At 36.0% G+C, this 14,838-nt stretch overlaps 2 protein-coding genes across 2 annotated transcripts in view; both read right to left on the bottom strand.

The window, feature by feature from the left end:
- On the bottom strand, positions 7,514-8,056 carry LOC107607267. The gene has a single exon (XM_016309242.2). The coding sequence runs from the start codon at positions 8,054-8,056 to the stop codon at positions 7,514-7,516; it is 543 nt and encodes a 180-aa protein (XP_016164728.2).
- Positions 12,099-14,838, bottom strand: part of LOC107618201 (uncharacterized protein DDB_G0271670-like) — a 5,239-nt gene continuing 2,499 nt past the window's right edge. Inside the window, exons 2-3 of the mRNA XM_016320194.2 lie at positions 13,004-13,079; positions 12,099-12,848 (exon numbers count right to left, since the gene is read on the bottom strand). Of these exons, the coding sequence (XP_016175680.1) occupies positions 12,277-12,848; positions 13,004-13,079 (648 nt within the window). The 3' untranslated portion in view covers positions 12,099-12,276. The remainder of the gene's footprint in view (positions 12,849-13,003; positions 13,080-14,838) is intronic.

Here is a 14,838-nt window from a genome sequence, read left to right as displayed (position 1 = left end):
ATAGTACTCCTAACATTTTTTAAGCCATTTTTTTAAATTGTTTTGCATATAGGATAAAATATTTTTTGTAGTATAATTTAAATAAATTTATTAAAAATTATTCATGAGCTATTAAAAATGGACAAAAGAGTATTGTATGGAATTCGAATCGATAGATCACAAATATTTTAAAGAAGTCTCGTAATTAAATATTTTGTTAGCTTTTTTTAATGTAGAAAATAAAATATATATTTTTTAATTTTTAAATTATTAATTTTTTCAATAAATTTTTTAATAAAATTTTTTTAATAAATTATTAATTTTTTAACAGCATAGGAATTACTGTATGTAATTCGAACCCAGTTGGTTCGAATTAGTGTGTGCGTGTGTTTGTGTATAATTCAAACTCACCTGGTTTGAATTAGTGTGTATAATTCGATCCCACCTGATTCGAATTAGTGTGTGCGTGTGTTTGTGTATAATTCGAATCCAGATGGTTCGGAATTATGTAGAAATGGAGTTCGAATTTAACTGGTTTGAACTACATATAAACGTGGTAGATTCATGAAGCAGTTTCGTTTTGGCTGATTTGTATAATTTTAGTCTACTATTCGCTTATATATATTTTTTACCCTATGTAATATGGATGTCTTGATTGGTTTAACTTGTTTCACCAAAACATAAGTGGTAAATTGTAAAAGCCATCACCAAACCATGACTAAATTGTCAACAAAGGCAACCATGAGGAGCTTATAAATAGGCCATGAAGTTACTCGCACACATGCACAAAATAGACAAGTACAATACACAACCAAAGGGCTTCACTAGCAAAACCAAAAGCTATGTGATTTTGTTTCTTTTACATAATATTTATATATTATATTGAGTATATCATTACTAATAGTGTGTTATAAAATCTCATTTATAGTAAGATATACATATTAGAGAGTATTAATAAAATTATCTTATTCTCTCTATTTTATTTTTATATCTACTTCTCTTCCCAATTTATTTTATTCTACAATAAATTATAAAAAAAATTTCGTCTTTTATGTACTTTCGAAAATTCAACAAAGGTATATGAAACAATTATTAAAAAATATAAATTAAAAAGATATTCATACAATAAAAAAAATATAATTATATCTCATTTTATTCCATCCCAACAAAAAGACTGATGAGATCAAAGAGTGAATTTGATCTACACAAATTTTCAACACCAAAATTATTTGATGTTCCTAGACCTTTCTGCTTTGTGGTTCTCATCAACTCTTTAGGTTGGCTATTAAATAAGAGAAGTTGGGAAGTCAGTTCTGAGTTTTCGTTTTTCTATGTGGATATATATTATACTATCACTCTTGTAAATTTATTATTCTTGGTTGTTCACAATATTTAATTTATCACTCAAACTATATTAATTAAGATAAGTAACCAACCCAAAATATATTTAGTTCTTAGTTACTTGTACTTAACCACTTTAGTAAGGAGAAGTTGTTCCATTTCAGGGGAAAAAATACTCTGATTTTTAGAGCATGAAATGACCAATATTAGGTTCCAGTTGATATACACAAACTTTTTGGTTGTTGAGTGCAATCACTTTCAACAGCTAATTGTGTTCAAAAGTGTTGTGAATTCTAATAATTCCTCGTGTTTATTAAAGTTTATTACAGTTTTGATTTAGTTTTCTTTCACTCAATATCATTTTTGTAAATATCATTAACATTACGCTTTCTTTTTATCACCTTTCTCACTGGTTATTTTTTAAGCATGGATTAGAAGCATTCAGTGTTATTATGTTCAAATATTAAGCATGTAAAATGAGGTTACAATTTTATTTTGTTACCACTCATAGCATATGATTGTGAATCCCATTGACCATTAGTCTGCATGTTTTTGCTTGTAGTCTGACCTTGCAGCTTGTTTCTAAGCTACCACAAAGGCAGCTTATTAGGACCTCCTAGTAACATAAATTCCAGTAGTGATTTCGTGCTACTCCATGGTGGTGTTGTTATACTTTCTCAGCTTGTTTCTTTTAATTGGCTTCTTACACTGTTTTTGATTTTATAATTAAGTCTTTTCTAGCTAGCGTAACAAATATTAGAGTTAATTGAATATTCTTTTATAAGTTAAACGAATTCATAATTAAGAAGTTAACTAAATTTTTTACTGCATGTATCTTGGACAAAATATTTTGTTAATTTTAACATTTTTGTTTTGAAAGGATTTAATTACAAAATTAAAAGTAGTATAGAAACGACTCAATTAAAAAGATAAAAAAAATACATGGGTCTAATTTAAAATTTGATATAACTATAAAGGCCAATAAAATAGTTAAACTAAACGAAAAAGATAATGTGCATCTATAAGCACCTTTCAAATTCGAAACTAAGATCTTTAAAAGTACGAGATCTTCTTTAACGAGCACACACTCATATATATTTACAGGTAATAATCCACTCCCAAAGATATGAAGCACTAACTCCTTACCCTTTGACGTCTCTAATTTGGACGTTGGAGTTTTATTGCAGGTATCGCCCATCTCATCAAGGATCTCGGACATCGCCGTTGCAAATTACTCTATTTGCCTGAACATAGTTCATACTTCAAGCATGTTTTCAAATTCTATTTTAAATTTATTGTGTTCAATGAATTTGTTTTGTTGATTTGTCTATTCTTTACTTGTTTAATTTTTAGTTGCCACATCTATTATTATATGAGAAAGACGTCAACTGTTATAAAAAAAAACCCTATCTAAATATAGTTAAAAAAATATATGAAAAATTAAATTACATTAGAATTTATTTATTTTTCTTCATATTAAAATAAAAAAATAATACGTACATAATTTGTTCCTGCCAGGAGCTCGAACCGAGGTATATGTCGGTTGGGATCCGAGCGGTTTGGTCAACCATATCTGCTGAAGATCACGCCACCAATACGAGCCTCATCTGAGCAGTGGGGAGTACCTGCAAAAAGGACTCCGATGCTTAAGTTAGTTTCTGAGCAGGAATAATATTCTATACGTTACTATCGTAAGTGTTTTTGTTGAGATCTGGTCTCTAACTATCTGATCAGTGCTATTTATGGTTAGGGAAATCTGTTAGTGGGTCCGAGATCCCTGGCTTTGTATCCGAGCTAACGATCGGATTCCTCTCCTGGGATAAGTGACGAAGTGGATAGGTGACGTGGTTTTGAATTGGTATATTGCACTGTTAAAACGTGCTATTTTTGAGGTATAACGTCGGTCCTAAATTATTGGTACAGATCACAGCCCCAAGCTTGACTTGCTGTGGTCGAGAGCAAGTTGAACTTTTTTGACTGACGTTATACGTTGTCTGACCTATGTCCGAGCCCCCAAGCTCGACTTAGTTTCGACCTTGATGCTCGTTCGCTGTTTCATTCAGTTAAATTTAATTTTAAATAAAGTAATCAAAGATTAATGAAAAATAGGAGAAAAATAAAAAGGTGGGAAATAAAAGTGATTTATGGGAAACAAAAAGGGTGCATTTATTGATGCCGCGGTTTTCCAGAGGTAATTGATAATGGCCTGCTAGTGGGCCCATGGATCAAGGAAATCGTGGCTTTTGTTGTTGTTGGTCATATCAACAGTTTTTTGATCTAGGGGCTAGGGGTGGTTTGTAAATTACATCGTGTGATCTTACTTGTGTTGTGAGCTTACTTTTGTCATTCCAGTGTTGTCTGTTTTGCAAGAGAGGAAATGGCGTTCAGAGGTTATTCTTTGGTCTTTTTACCTTCAATTTTCTTTCTTCTTTTTTGTCTTTTGTCAAAATGAAAAAACCAGAGGATAAAGTAGTTGAAGTAAAAGATGATCTTTATGAGTGGGTTCATGCTGATGTCAAGTGTCGTGCGTCTCTATATCAAAATCCAAAGATGCTTGCTTCGCTTAATGCTTCGGAGTGGGTTCGCAAGGGCGCTGTTTGTGGAGTGGAGCTGATTGCTTGTAATGGGGAAGAGAGGGTTTGTGAGAAAAGCGGGGATTGGGTATATTTTTACGTTTATACTTGTCTGTTTTCTGAGCTGAACTTGAAACTGCCTTTTACTTCATTCGAATGTATGGTGTTAACTCAGTTGAACTGTGCCCCCTCTCAGTTACATCCCAATTCATGGGTTTTCCTTCGAGGTTTTGAAATCTTGATGACATTTCTGAATCATGTTCCCTCTGTAAATTTGTTTTTTTTTCTCTTTTTCAAGCCAAAGGCGTTCGCAAGGGCCTCTGGGTGAATTTGAGTAGTTACCCTGGACGTGCCTTGTTTTTACTGTTTAAGTCTTCTTTTAAAATTTTTAAAGAAATGTTTGTGAAAATCCGTTCTTCTGAGACTGAGTATCCCTTCTTTCTGGACGACGAACTTGGCGAGCTGTTTCCTCTTTATTGGTGTCCTGAACCTATGCAAATTCTTGATGCTCTTGAGAGATCGGAGGAGGATAATTTAGTTCTCGAATATTTAATTAGTGTTTTATGACATTGTTGTGTGATAGGCCATTGCTACCAGGCTGTTATGTGTTGGTCGTAGTGCTAAGCTTTTAGGTGCTCAGGAGAAAAAGGATGCTGAAAAAGTAAAGCTGCTTGAAAAATCACTTTCTGAGAGAGATGAGGTGATACTCGATCTGATCAAGAAAATGAAAGACTTAGAAAATGATGTTGGGCGTTTGCAGGCCCAAATTCGGTCCATGCAAGAGCAGTTAATGGAGTATGACTTGGAGAAAGGCAAGTTGACTGCTCGGGTTCAAGAATTGGAGGATGGTGGCATTGAAATGTTTGCTGCAGGGTTCGACCGTGCAGTTAGTCAAGTGTCTGTGTTTGTTCCTAAGTTTGATCTCAGTCACTTCGATGTTACTAAGATAGTTGTTGGTGGGGTTTTGGTTGATGACGAACCCGGGGATGAAGCCCAGGATGAAAATGTTCATGTAAATGATAAATGATTGTTGCCTTTTTTTGTTTTTGGACTTTGTCCGAGCTATTGATTTGCTCATTTTGTATTTTGGTGTTGGTGATGTTTAAACTTTGAAAAATATCTTTTTGTTTAGTATGAATATGAACTTGTTTCGTTAAAACGATTTGATTGTTGTTTGTCATATCTGTTTGATATTTGGAGTGGTTGGCCTCGTTAAAACCTCCCCGAGTAAAACCCTTTTTTGGGAAAAAATATCGGTGGTAGGAAAAAGAGTACCCCCGTTCTTCAAAAAAGATTACAAATGTTTAAGTATGGTACAATCGTAGGGACGTGATGTTCCAAGTGTTCGGTAGATTATCTCCTTCCAAGGTCTGTAACGAGTATGCATCTCGGCCATGTACTTGTATGATTCTGAAAGGACTTTCCCAATTGGCGGCGAGCTTACCCTCTCCTGGCGGTTTTCGGACATCTTTCAGTCGTCGGAGCACAAGGTCTCCTTGCTGTAGTGTTCGGGGTCTAACCCTTGTGTTGTATTTGCGCCGAGTTAATTGTTGCATTGCTTCATGTCTTATTCTTGACTCTTCTCGTACTTCTTCTAATAGGTCTAACTCGGCTTCTCTAGTTTGATCATTGGTATCCTCGTCGAGATAGGTTGTTCTGACCGAGCCTTGTGATATCTCTACCGGGATCATGGTGTCGGATCCGAACATTAGCCTGAATGGTGTCTCTTTAGTTAAGCTTTGCGGGGTGGTGTTGTAACCCCAGAGGATTTCTGGTATCAATTCTGCCCATTGTCCTTTGGCAAGTGTTACTTTTTTCTTTAGAGCCTGCAAGATAACTTTATTAGCAGCTTCGGCGAGCCCGTTGGATTGTGGGTGCTCCACTGAGGAAAAATGATGCTTTATATTCAAATCATGCAAGAAAGATGCTATTCTCTTATCAGTAAATTGTCTACCGTTATCAGTGATAATGTCCATAGGCAGTATGTATCGGCATATGATAAATTTCCAAATGAAACCTTTTACCTTTTCTGACGTTATTTTCGCTAGAGGTTGGACTTCTACCCATTTTGTGAAATAATCGATTGCTACAATCAGGAACTTCACCTGTCCTTTGGAGATTGGGAAGGGACCAAGTATGTCGAGCCCCCATCTGTGAAACGGCCATCCAATTTCTGTCGTGTGTAATGTCTCGGCCGGGTTGTGGATGATCGGTGAGCATCTTTGGCAGTTGTCGCATTTTCGGACTTTATCGAGGCAATCTTTTCTCAATGTTGGCCAATAGTATCCAGCCCTCAATATTTTTGTGGCTAAGCTCTGACCTCCGATATGTGTGCCACAAATTCCTTCGTGGGTCTCTTCCATTGCGAGGTCGGCCTCCTCCTTTCCTAGGCATTTGAGCAGGGGTCAGGAGAATCCTCTCCTGTATAGATCATCACCTATGATTGTGAAGAAACCCGCCCTCCTCTGGAAGAGCTTTGGGTTCTCTACATTTTCGGGTTTCTTTTCGATCTTCAGGAATTCAATGTACGATGTTCTCCAATCTCGTTCCTGTAATATACTCATAACAAATTTATTGTATATGCTCGGTTGTTCCAATGTCATGGAGGGCGGCTAGCCTCCCTGTGAGTTACTGTACTTCCTTGATTGTGGACGGCGATTTCATTTCTAAAATTGCTTTGCATTTTTCAGGATTTCCCTCTGTCCCCCTATTTGTCAACATGAATCCCAGAAATTTACCTCCTTGGACTCCAAACGCATATTTTTCTGGATTCAGTCGCATGTTGTATTTCTTCAGTTGGTCGAATACTTCTTTTAAATCGTTAAGGTGTTCTTCTTCTGTGTTTGACTTAACCACCATATCGTCCACGTATACCTCCATGTTCCTGCCGATTTGCTTCTGGAAAACTTTGTCCATTAGGTGCTGATATGTAGCACCCGCGTTTTTGAGGCCGAATGGCATGACTTTGTAGCAGAAATTCCCTTGGTCGGTTATGAAAGCTGTCTTGTCCTCGTCGCCTGGGTGCATAAGTATTTGGTTATAGCCTGAGTACGCGTCCTTGAAGCTTAAGATCTGATAGCCGGAGGTGTTGTCTACAAGGTTATCAATGTTTGGCAAGGGGTAGGAGTCTTTAGGGCAGGCTCGGTTCAGGTCAGTGAAGTCTACACACATCCGCCATTTTCCCGAGCTCTTTTTGACCATGACCAGGATGTGAATTGTATTTCTCGAATGAAGCCTGCGCTTATCAGTTTTTGTGTTTCCTTTGTTGTTGCTTCTGTCCTTTCCTTTCCGAGTTGCCTCCTCTTTTGTTTTATTGGTCAGGCTTTGGGGTCGAGGGCGAGCTTGTGGCATATGACTTCTAGGTCTATCCCTGGCACGTCGGCCGGGGTCCAGGCAAACAGGTCGGCGTTTGTTCGCAGTAGATCTGTCATTTGTTGTTTGTATCCTGCAAGCAAGGTAGAACCAATGTTAGTGCATTGACTCTTATCCTCGGTCAGGCTTACCTTGTGGAGATCATCGGTTGGTGTTGGCCTCTGCTCATGATGGATCCGAGGATCCAACTCGGCAAGGTCTGGTATGTCGTTGGCATTGTATACCGAGTTTATTCTCCTTGTTGGTGTCTATTGTATTTTTAGCCCTGCGTTGTAGCACTGCCTTGCCTCTTTCCTGTCCGAGTGAACTGTTGCTATGGTTCCTTTTTCTGAACAAAACTTAACACACAAGTGAATTGTGGAGACTATGGCTCCGAAAGTGTTTAAAGAGGGTCTTCCCAAGATAATATTATATGGGCTGAAACAGTCAACAATTAGGTATTGAATGTCTAAAGTTTTTGAGTTAGGGGGTTCCCCTAGGGTTGTCCTCACCCATACATAACCTGTCATAGGGATTCTTTCCCTTGAGAATCCGACGAACTCTCCGGAGGACGGCTGTAGAATTTTCTTGTTGAGTTGCATTTTCTTGAAGGTCGACAGAAACATGACATCGGCACTGCTGCCTTGGTCTAGCAAGACTTTCCGAACTAAGAGGTCTCCTGTTGTTACTGAGATGACTACGGGGTCGTCAAGGTTGGGAGTCTTATTGTCAAAGTCTTTGCTGGTAAATGTGATGTCAGGGACTTCTGGAGTAGGTGCGTCAGTGGGTGTTTCGTTTTGGACCGCCAACATGGTCCTGTAGCTTCTTTTCCTGGCCGAGCTTGTGCCCCCACCACACGCGAAATCTCCTGAAATGTAGTTGATGACTTTCTTAGGTGGTTGATTACTCTGCCACTGAGATTTTTTGCCATTTGCTTTCAGGTGTTCTGCCTCATGTGAAGCTGGTTGTTCTTTGTGGAGTTGTCTGCCGATGTATTTGTCCAGTAACCCTTGTCTTACTAGTCTTTCCAACGTGTCTTTAGCTATAACGCACTCGTCCGTGGTGTGTCTAATTTTTTTATGGAAGGCGCAGTGTTTCGTCTTGTCAACATACCTCTGGTCTTGGTATGTGCCAGCTCGGCTTGGTGGTTTGATGAGTTTGCTGTGGAGGATCTCTTTGATTATATCCTCCCTTTTGGTGTTGAACTTGGTATAAGAATTGAACTTCGGGGCTGGCCTGAAAGGCTTTTTAGAGTCTCTGTTTTGGGACCTGTATGGTCTTTCTTCCTCCTTTCTGGATGTGGGCTTTTCGTTCCTTCGAGTTTCACGAAGTTCCTCTATTTCGATTTGCCCTGTCGCCTTATCTCTGAATTCCTCCAGTGTTTTTGGTTTTGCCACAGCGATTGCTTCCTGGAATTTTCCTGGCCTGAGACCGCTCTTTATTGCGTGCAGTTGTACTTCTGAATTGAGGTCGGAAATTTCCATTGCTGCTGTTGTAAAGCGCGTCATGTAGTCCTTTAAGCTCTCGTGTTGTCCCTGTTTGATTGTGCTGAGGTAGTCTGATTCCCTGACGTATGTATATCTTGGATGCTGCAAAATGATTGATGAACATTTTGGCGAACTCATCAAAGTTGTTTATGGATCCTGTAGGCAAGTTAGAAAACCATAATAAAGCAGCTCCATCTAGGAATGTTGGGAAAGATCGGCACAGGATGGGGTCTGAGTCGCTGTTGAGGAACATCATAGACTCAAATTTTGTAACGTGGACTTTAGGATCTCCGATTCCTTTGTAGGCGTTAGCGTCATCGGAAGTGTGAAGTTCTGTGGCATCTTGAAGCTCATTATTTCCTCGGAGAACGGGTTGGTCTGGCGTCTCACGTTCTTCGGGATTGTCTCTCCTATTTTTGTGTTGGACTCCGACTGGTGTTCCTCGTGTTGGTCAGCATTTATTTTCTTGCTGTCAACCTTTCGATCTCCGTTGTTTTGCAGCATCGCTAGGAGTTCGACTAGTCACTGATTTTCCGCCTGGAGGACGGAATTGGCAGCAAGGAGGTCGGCATTGTTTTGAGAATGTTGTTGGGTTTCGGAATGGTCGGTCATGCTTTGCTTCCTGCAAGAGGAAAATACATAGTGCGAGTATAGGAAATAAATTAAAGCTAGAAATTCAGTGAGGGGTGAGAATGAACTCTCGGGCCCACGGTGGGCGCCAAATGTTCCTGCCAGGAGCTCGAACCGAGGTATATGTCAGTTGGGATCCGAGCGGCTTGGTCAACCGTATCTACTGAAGATCGCGCCACCAATACAAGCCTCGTCCGAGCAGTGGGGAGTACCTGCAAAAAGAACTCCGATGCTTAAGTTAGTTTCTGAGCAGGAATAATATTCTATACGTTACTATCGTAAGTGTTTTTGTTGAGATCTGGTCTCTGACTATCTGATCAGTGTTATTTATGGTTAGGGGAATCTGTTAGTGGGTCCGAGATCCCTGGCTTTGTATCCGAGCTAACGATCGGATTCCTCTCCTGGGATAAGTAACGAAGTGGATAAGTGACGTGGTTTTGAATTGGTATATTGCACTGTTAAAACGTGCTGTTTTTGAGGTATAACGTCGATCCTAAATTATTGGTACAGATCATATATTATTAATAAAAATATATTTCATATATTGTATTTATTAACTTACATTAAATGAATATATTAAAAATTAGAGTTTTATGTTAAAAGAATATAAATTTTAGCATGTATGAGCTTTTAAAATTAGTTTAGTTATGAAATGTCTATTTGTTTTGACAAAGTTGAAATGTCTATTGATTCAACGAGAATATCTCTTTTTCTACACAACAGAGCTTTTGTATACTAAATATGCAATTGTTTATATGGATGGAACACCGAGATAGGAATATAGAAATACAAAATCGTTTTTGATAGATTAGACATGGATAGAGACATTGTGTCAAGAGATAATGACTTAGTGTATTTTGTGTCCATTTTGACATGAAACACATACAGACACTAATAACAGACTCAACTAATTTTTTTATTTTATTATTATATTTTTCTTCTCAAATTTTCTGAATGAAACAATAAAAATAAATTAGATTTTCATAATTTGTTCTAGTTTATCACTAAACAGTATAAAAGAATACAATATTTTGTGTCTCTATTCTTTATGTCTTGTTCTCAGTGTCTTGTGTTGTCCTATTATCAGAAACAAACGCAGCCTAACGGTCTGTCGCTGTCCAATAGATTGCGGCATGAACAATGCGCGATTCGAATCTCCAACAAAACCTTAAACGAAATACTAAACTAATCGCTACACCAACCCAAATTGGTTATATAAAGACCATATTTATTTGGGCAATATAAAGTAGCCTAAGACCAACAGAAGGAAAAAAACAAAACTAAAACAAACACAAGTACAGCCAAAAATTTTATGAAAAAAATAAAAAAAAAATAATTATTTTTCAAAATAAGTTTTTTATCTTTATTTTTCGAAATCTTTTTTAAGTTGGAACAGATTTATCCACTGCATCGGCAACTTGTAGATTTTGTTTAGATTCACCTACTGTATCGGTGAACTTCATTAAAATTAACAAGATTGTTTATTGGTGTGATAAATTTGTTCAAATTTTAGATTAAATAAATTAAATAAAAAATAAAAATATACTAATACAATCCAAATTGTATGAAAATATGAGCAAGTTTGTTACATTAATGGACAAACTCATTAGTTTCAATGAATTTTCAATAAAATTTGTCGATGAAGTGGGCGAACTTCAATAAAATCATGCTTCAACTTCAAAAATAAAAAAGATTTCGAAAAACAAAGATGAAAAAATTTGTTTTGAAAAATATTTTATTTTTAAAATTTTTTTCAAATAATTTGTCCAAATACAACTAATTGGTATAAAGTGCAATTTCTTGAACAACTAATTTTTGGTCAAAGTGTGGACCAAAGACCCAACCCACATAGACAGAACCCAAAAGCTAAACCTAAACCATTCCACCCACATGTCCCAGAAAAAAAAAAATTCCACCCACATGATTGAAATTTGAAAGTACTCAGCCGAATATTTCCCTTTGAAGTTTGAAATAATCCCCACAATCTGATACCAGTCCGGCGCTGAATTCATCGTGAATCGCACTACGGAAGGTGAGGAGGATGCAGCGGCCAGAGTGAATCTCATACGCATCGTTCATTTAAAAATAATTTTTTTTAGTTGATGGATTGGATTTTCAGATTGGATCGAAAAAAATATAGACTAAAAGTGCTATTTTTTAAAAAAAATGTAAAAAAAAATAAATGGACCACCTGTTTAATCTGCAGGCTAGTCCGTTTAACCCGTTATTTTTTTTGGTTAATCGGGCTCAACCCATTTAACCCGAAATTTAAACGGGTTTAATTTTAAAGGCAAAATCCATCCATTTAAATAGATAAATAGACTTACCTGGTAAGTTTGACCCATTTTGACGAGCCTACTATGAGATCACCAAAAAAAAAAAGAGCCCAACACTAATACCCCTGAGGCCCTAACACCGTTTTAAGCTCCTCATGCGACTCGGCTTCTGCTGTTAGGCATCCTACACTAAATTCTGTAACTTATTCAGTGAGCTTTGCAAGTTGTTCCCTCAGGACCAGCACTTTGACGCGTGTCATCCTAGTATTCAATAAAGAAAAATATGTACAAAGAACATCTGTACACTATAATTGACCTTATTTTATTTTAGCTTTATATGTATGTATATCCGAATTCCGATAATTAATTTTAGATGAGTCTCACTGTTATTAGTTATTACTTAAAGTGTTTGGATATTTTCAAATCGTGTATGATACAGGGAAGGAAAACATACACCATACCAAATATGACCAAATTAAGTATCCAAAATTGAGCCCCGAACATTGTTCCAAAATTTAGCCGTCTATGTATCCTATCCCCGAGAAAGGGAAGAGATGAATACAAACATGAATTAGAAAAAAGAAAAAAGATTGTCAGAAACATTATAACTCTTCATAATTGAAGTAACTAGCTAGCTAGCTAGCAAATCCACAGATCAAGTAGGAGCTCGTTAACTAAAGTAGTGAAGACCTCGGTTTCAAGCTCAATGGCCAAATGTTGCACTTGTTGTCTGTCATAGTTTCTCCACTCTAAACATTTTTCCATTTCTCTAATGTACATTTCTCTTCCTTTATTCACTTCCCAACCCAAATATAACTCTTGTGGATTCCCACGAACCCAATCCTCGGCCACCTTGCAAATCTCAAGCTCCTTTGACGATGATAAATCATCATTATTGTTGTTGTTTTCTCCGATGATAATACTTTGTTTGAAGTAATCAAACAACAGGTTCTCTGCTTTAACTATCAAACAGTTGGGTGATGTTTTAAGCAATAAGAAGTTGAGAAGGTTTCGCGCACTCTCCTCTACTCTGTTGCCATCTTTTTTGGTGTTGTTATCATGCTTAATTGGTACCGATACTACTGAACAATAATGTTCATGATCATCGTCCAGTTCTGACATTGACATCAATTTCTCCAGGGACACTGGCTTCACTGAAGCCATGCCTTTAAAGTGCCCTCTCTTCTCTTGCATGTGCTTCTGTTCGCTTCCTGTAATCATAAATCATATATACACTGTAAATTTGTACTCATCCTTATTTCTTATTTTTTATAGAGTCCTCGGTCACATTTTTTATTTTATTTTTATTATTATAGATAGAGTGTGAGTTAAAAGAATGGACTTAAAGGGGAATATAATGTTATACCTTGGTTATCATCTTCGAAGGGGCAATCTAGTACAGATACAGGACTTGATTGTTCTTTCTCCTCGTTTGGCCAATCCTGTTTCATATGATACACAATGTGTTACTAACAAGAGCTGAAAGAAGAGATATTGGTATCCAAGATTATTTGATAGGGGAGTAGATACATGCTCTAACAATAAAAGTAAGTCTACCTTACTTTATTTAAGATACACTAAATAATTTATGTTTTCACTTATTTTTGTAAAGCCAAAAGTTCAATTTGATCAAAAGAATTTCCCTTCATCTTCAAACAAAGTAAGAATATGTAAAGTGAAATATGTGTATGAAATTTTAGAATCCTTACAACAAGAGTTGGCCAACCATGTACGAGTTAAGTCCTACTTTGATTTTTGAGATTAGCGAGTTGTACTAATTTAATTTTGACTTTTTAATTGCTACAATTTGATCTCCCAAATTTAAAAAAATGAACCAATATCGTCCTTCTAGAACTCAATGCAGTTAGTGAGGATCAAGTCTTGTCATGCTAGACATATTAAAACGATGACGTACGCGTTTTAGCATTAAAAAAATACTAAATGACGTCGTTTGAAGGTTTGAACAATGTTAAAACGTTACACGTCTCCCTTTTGAACAATACTAATTGTTCAAATCTTCAAACGACATTATTTAGTGTCTTCTTTAGCATCAAAACACGTATGACAGCGTTTTAATACGACTAGCGTGACAAGACTTAAGTCACGTTACTAATGCCATTGAATTCTAATAATAAAAATATAAAAAGAACTACATTGGTGCGCTTTTTAAATTTAAAAGACTAAATTATAACAATTCAAAAGTTAAAAACTAAATCAATGTAACTTATCCATCTTAAAAACTAAAGTGGGCTTAACTCCATCTACTCAACTTGAAACTGAACGTGTGAAATGAAAATATGATATGATTTCCTGAAGTATTTTAAGTAATAAAAGGATTAAGTTAAAATATAAAATATGCATAATGTGTTTATTAGAAAGGACGATTTTAAATTTAAATGCGACTTTAAGGACGATTTTAAATCAAAATATACATCGGGGACGGGTTCGATTCTGACCCTCAACGTGAGGGACCAAAATCGTACTTATCCCTTATAATTACAAATTTTACAAAGTCAGAATAAAAAATAAAAAAAGTAATACAAAACAAAAATAGAGTACATCAAAGAATAGAAAAAAAATTATACAAATAAGAAATAATAAAAATTCCATAAAACCAACCACATATATCATATGAACAAAAAAAATACCATAAAACATAAATAAAATTCATATGAATAAAATCAAATAAAAATAAATAAATTTTAATTTGTTAATGATTGAAATAAATCTGAACGATTTTGATGAAAAAAAAATGGAACTAAAAAACTATAAAGAAGTAGAAAGAACTACAAAGAATGACTGTGAAGATAATAGTTACTCATATCATTCTTATAGAAGAAAATGAAGGGTAGGGTTGGTAAAAAAGAAATATTTTAGCTTCTCCTAAACGTGAAACGTGAAACGCAGAAGTTACAAATTTGAGCTTCTCCTAAACGTGGGTTCAGAAGCAGAATCAATTCTGCGTTCAGAAAGATAAAAATTGCCAAACATCAAAGTGAAACTTTCAAGAAGCTCAGACGGACTTCTCTCCTCCCCAACGTGTTTGCCAAACACACCCTATATATATCGATAGAGAACGTAAGATCCTTTTTTTACAATATTTTAAAAATTTCTTATTTAGTTGACGAGGAATTTTTTTTCTTCGCTCACATCATTTATCTATTTTTTTTATTTAAAAAATTAAAATTATTTCATAAAATA

This window comes from Arachis ipaensis, chromosome B01 (genome assembly GCF_000816755.2).
Source record: "Arachis ipaensis cultivar K30076 chromosome B01, Araip1.1, whole genome shotgun sequence".
Classification (NCBI taxonomy): Eukaryota; Viridiplantae; Streptophyta; class Magnoliopsida; order Fabales; family Fabaceae; genus Arachis; species Arachis ipaensis.
Note: the sequence above shows the minus strand (reverse complement) of the source record. Positions and strands in the feature narration are given on the sequence as shown.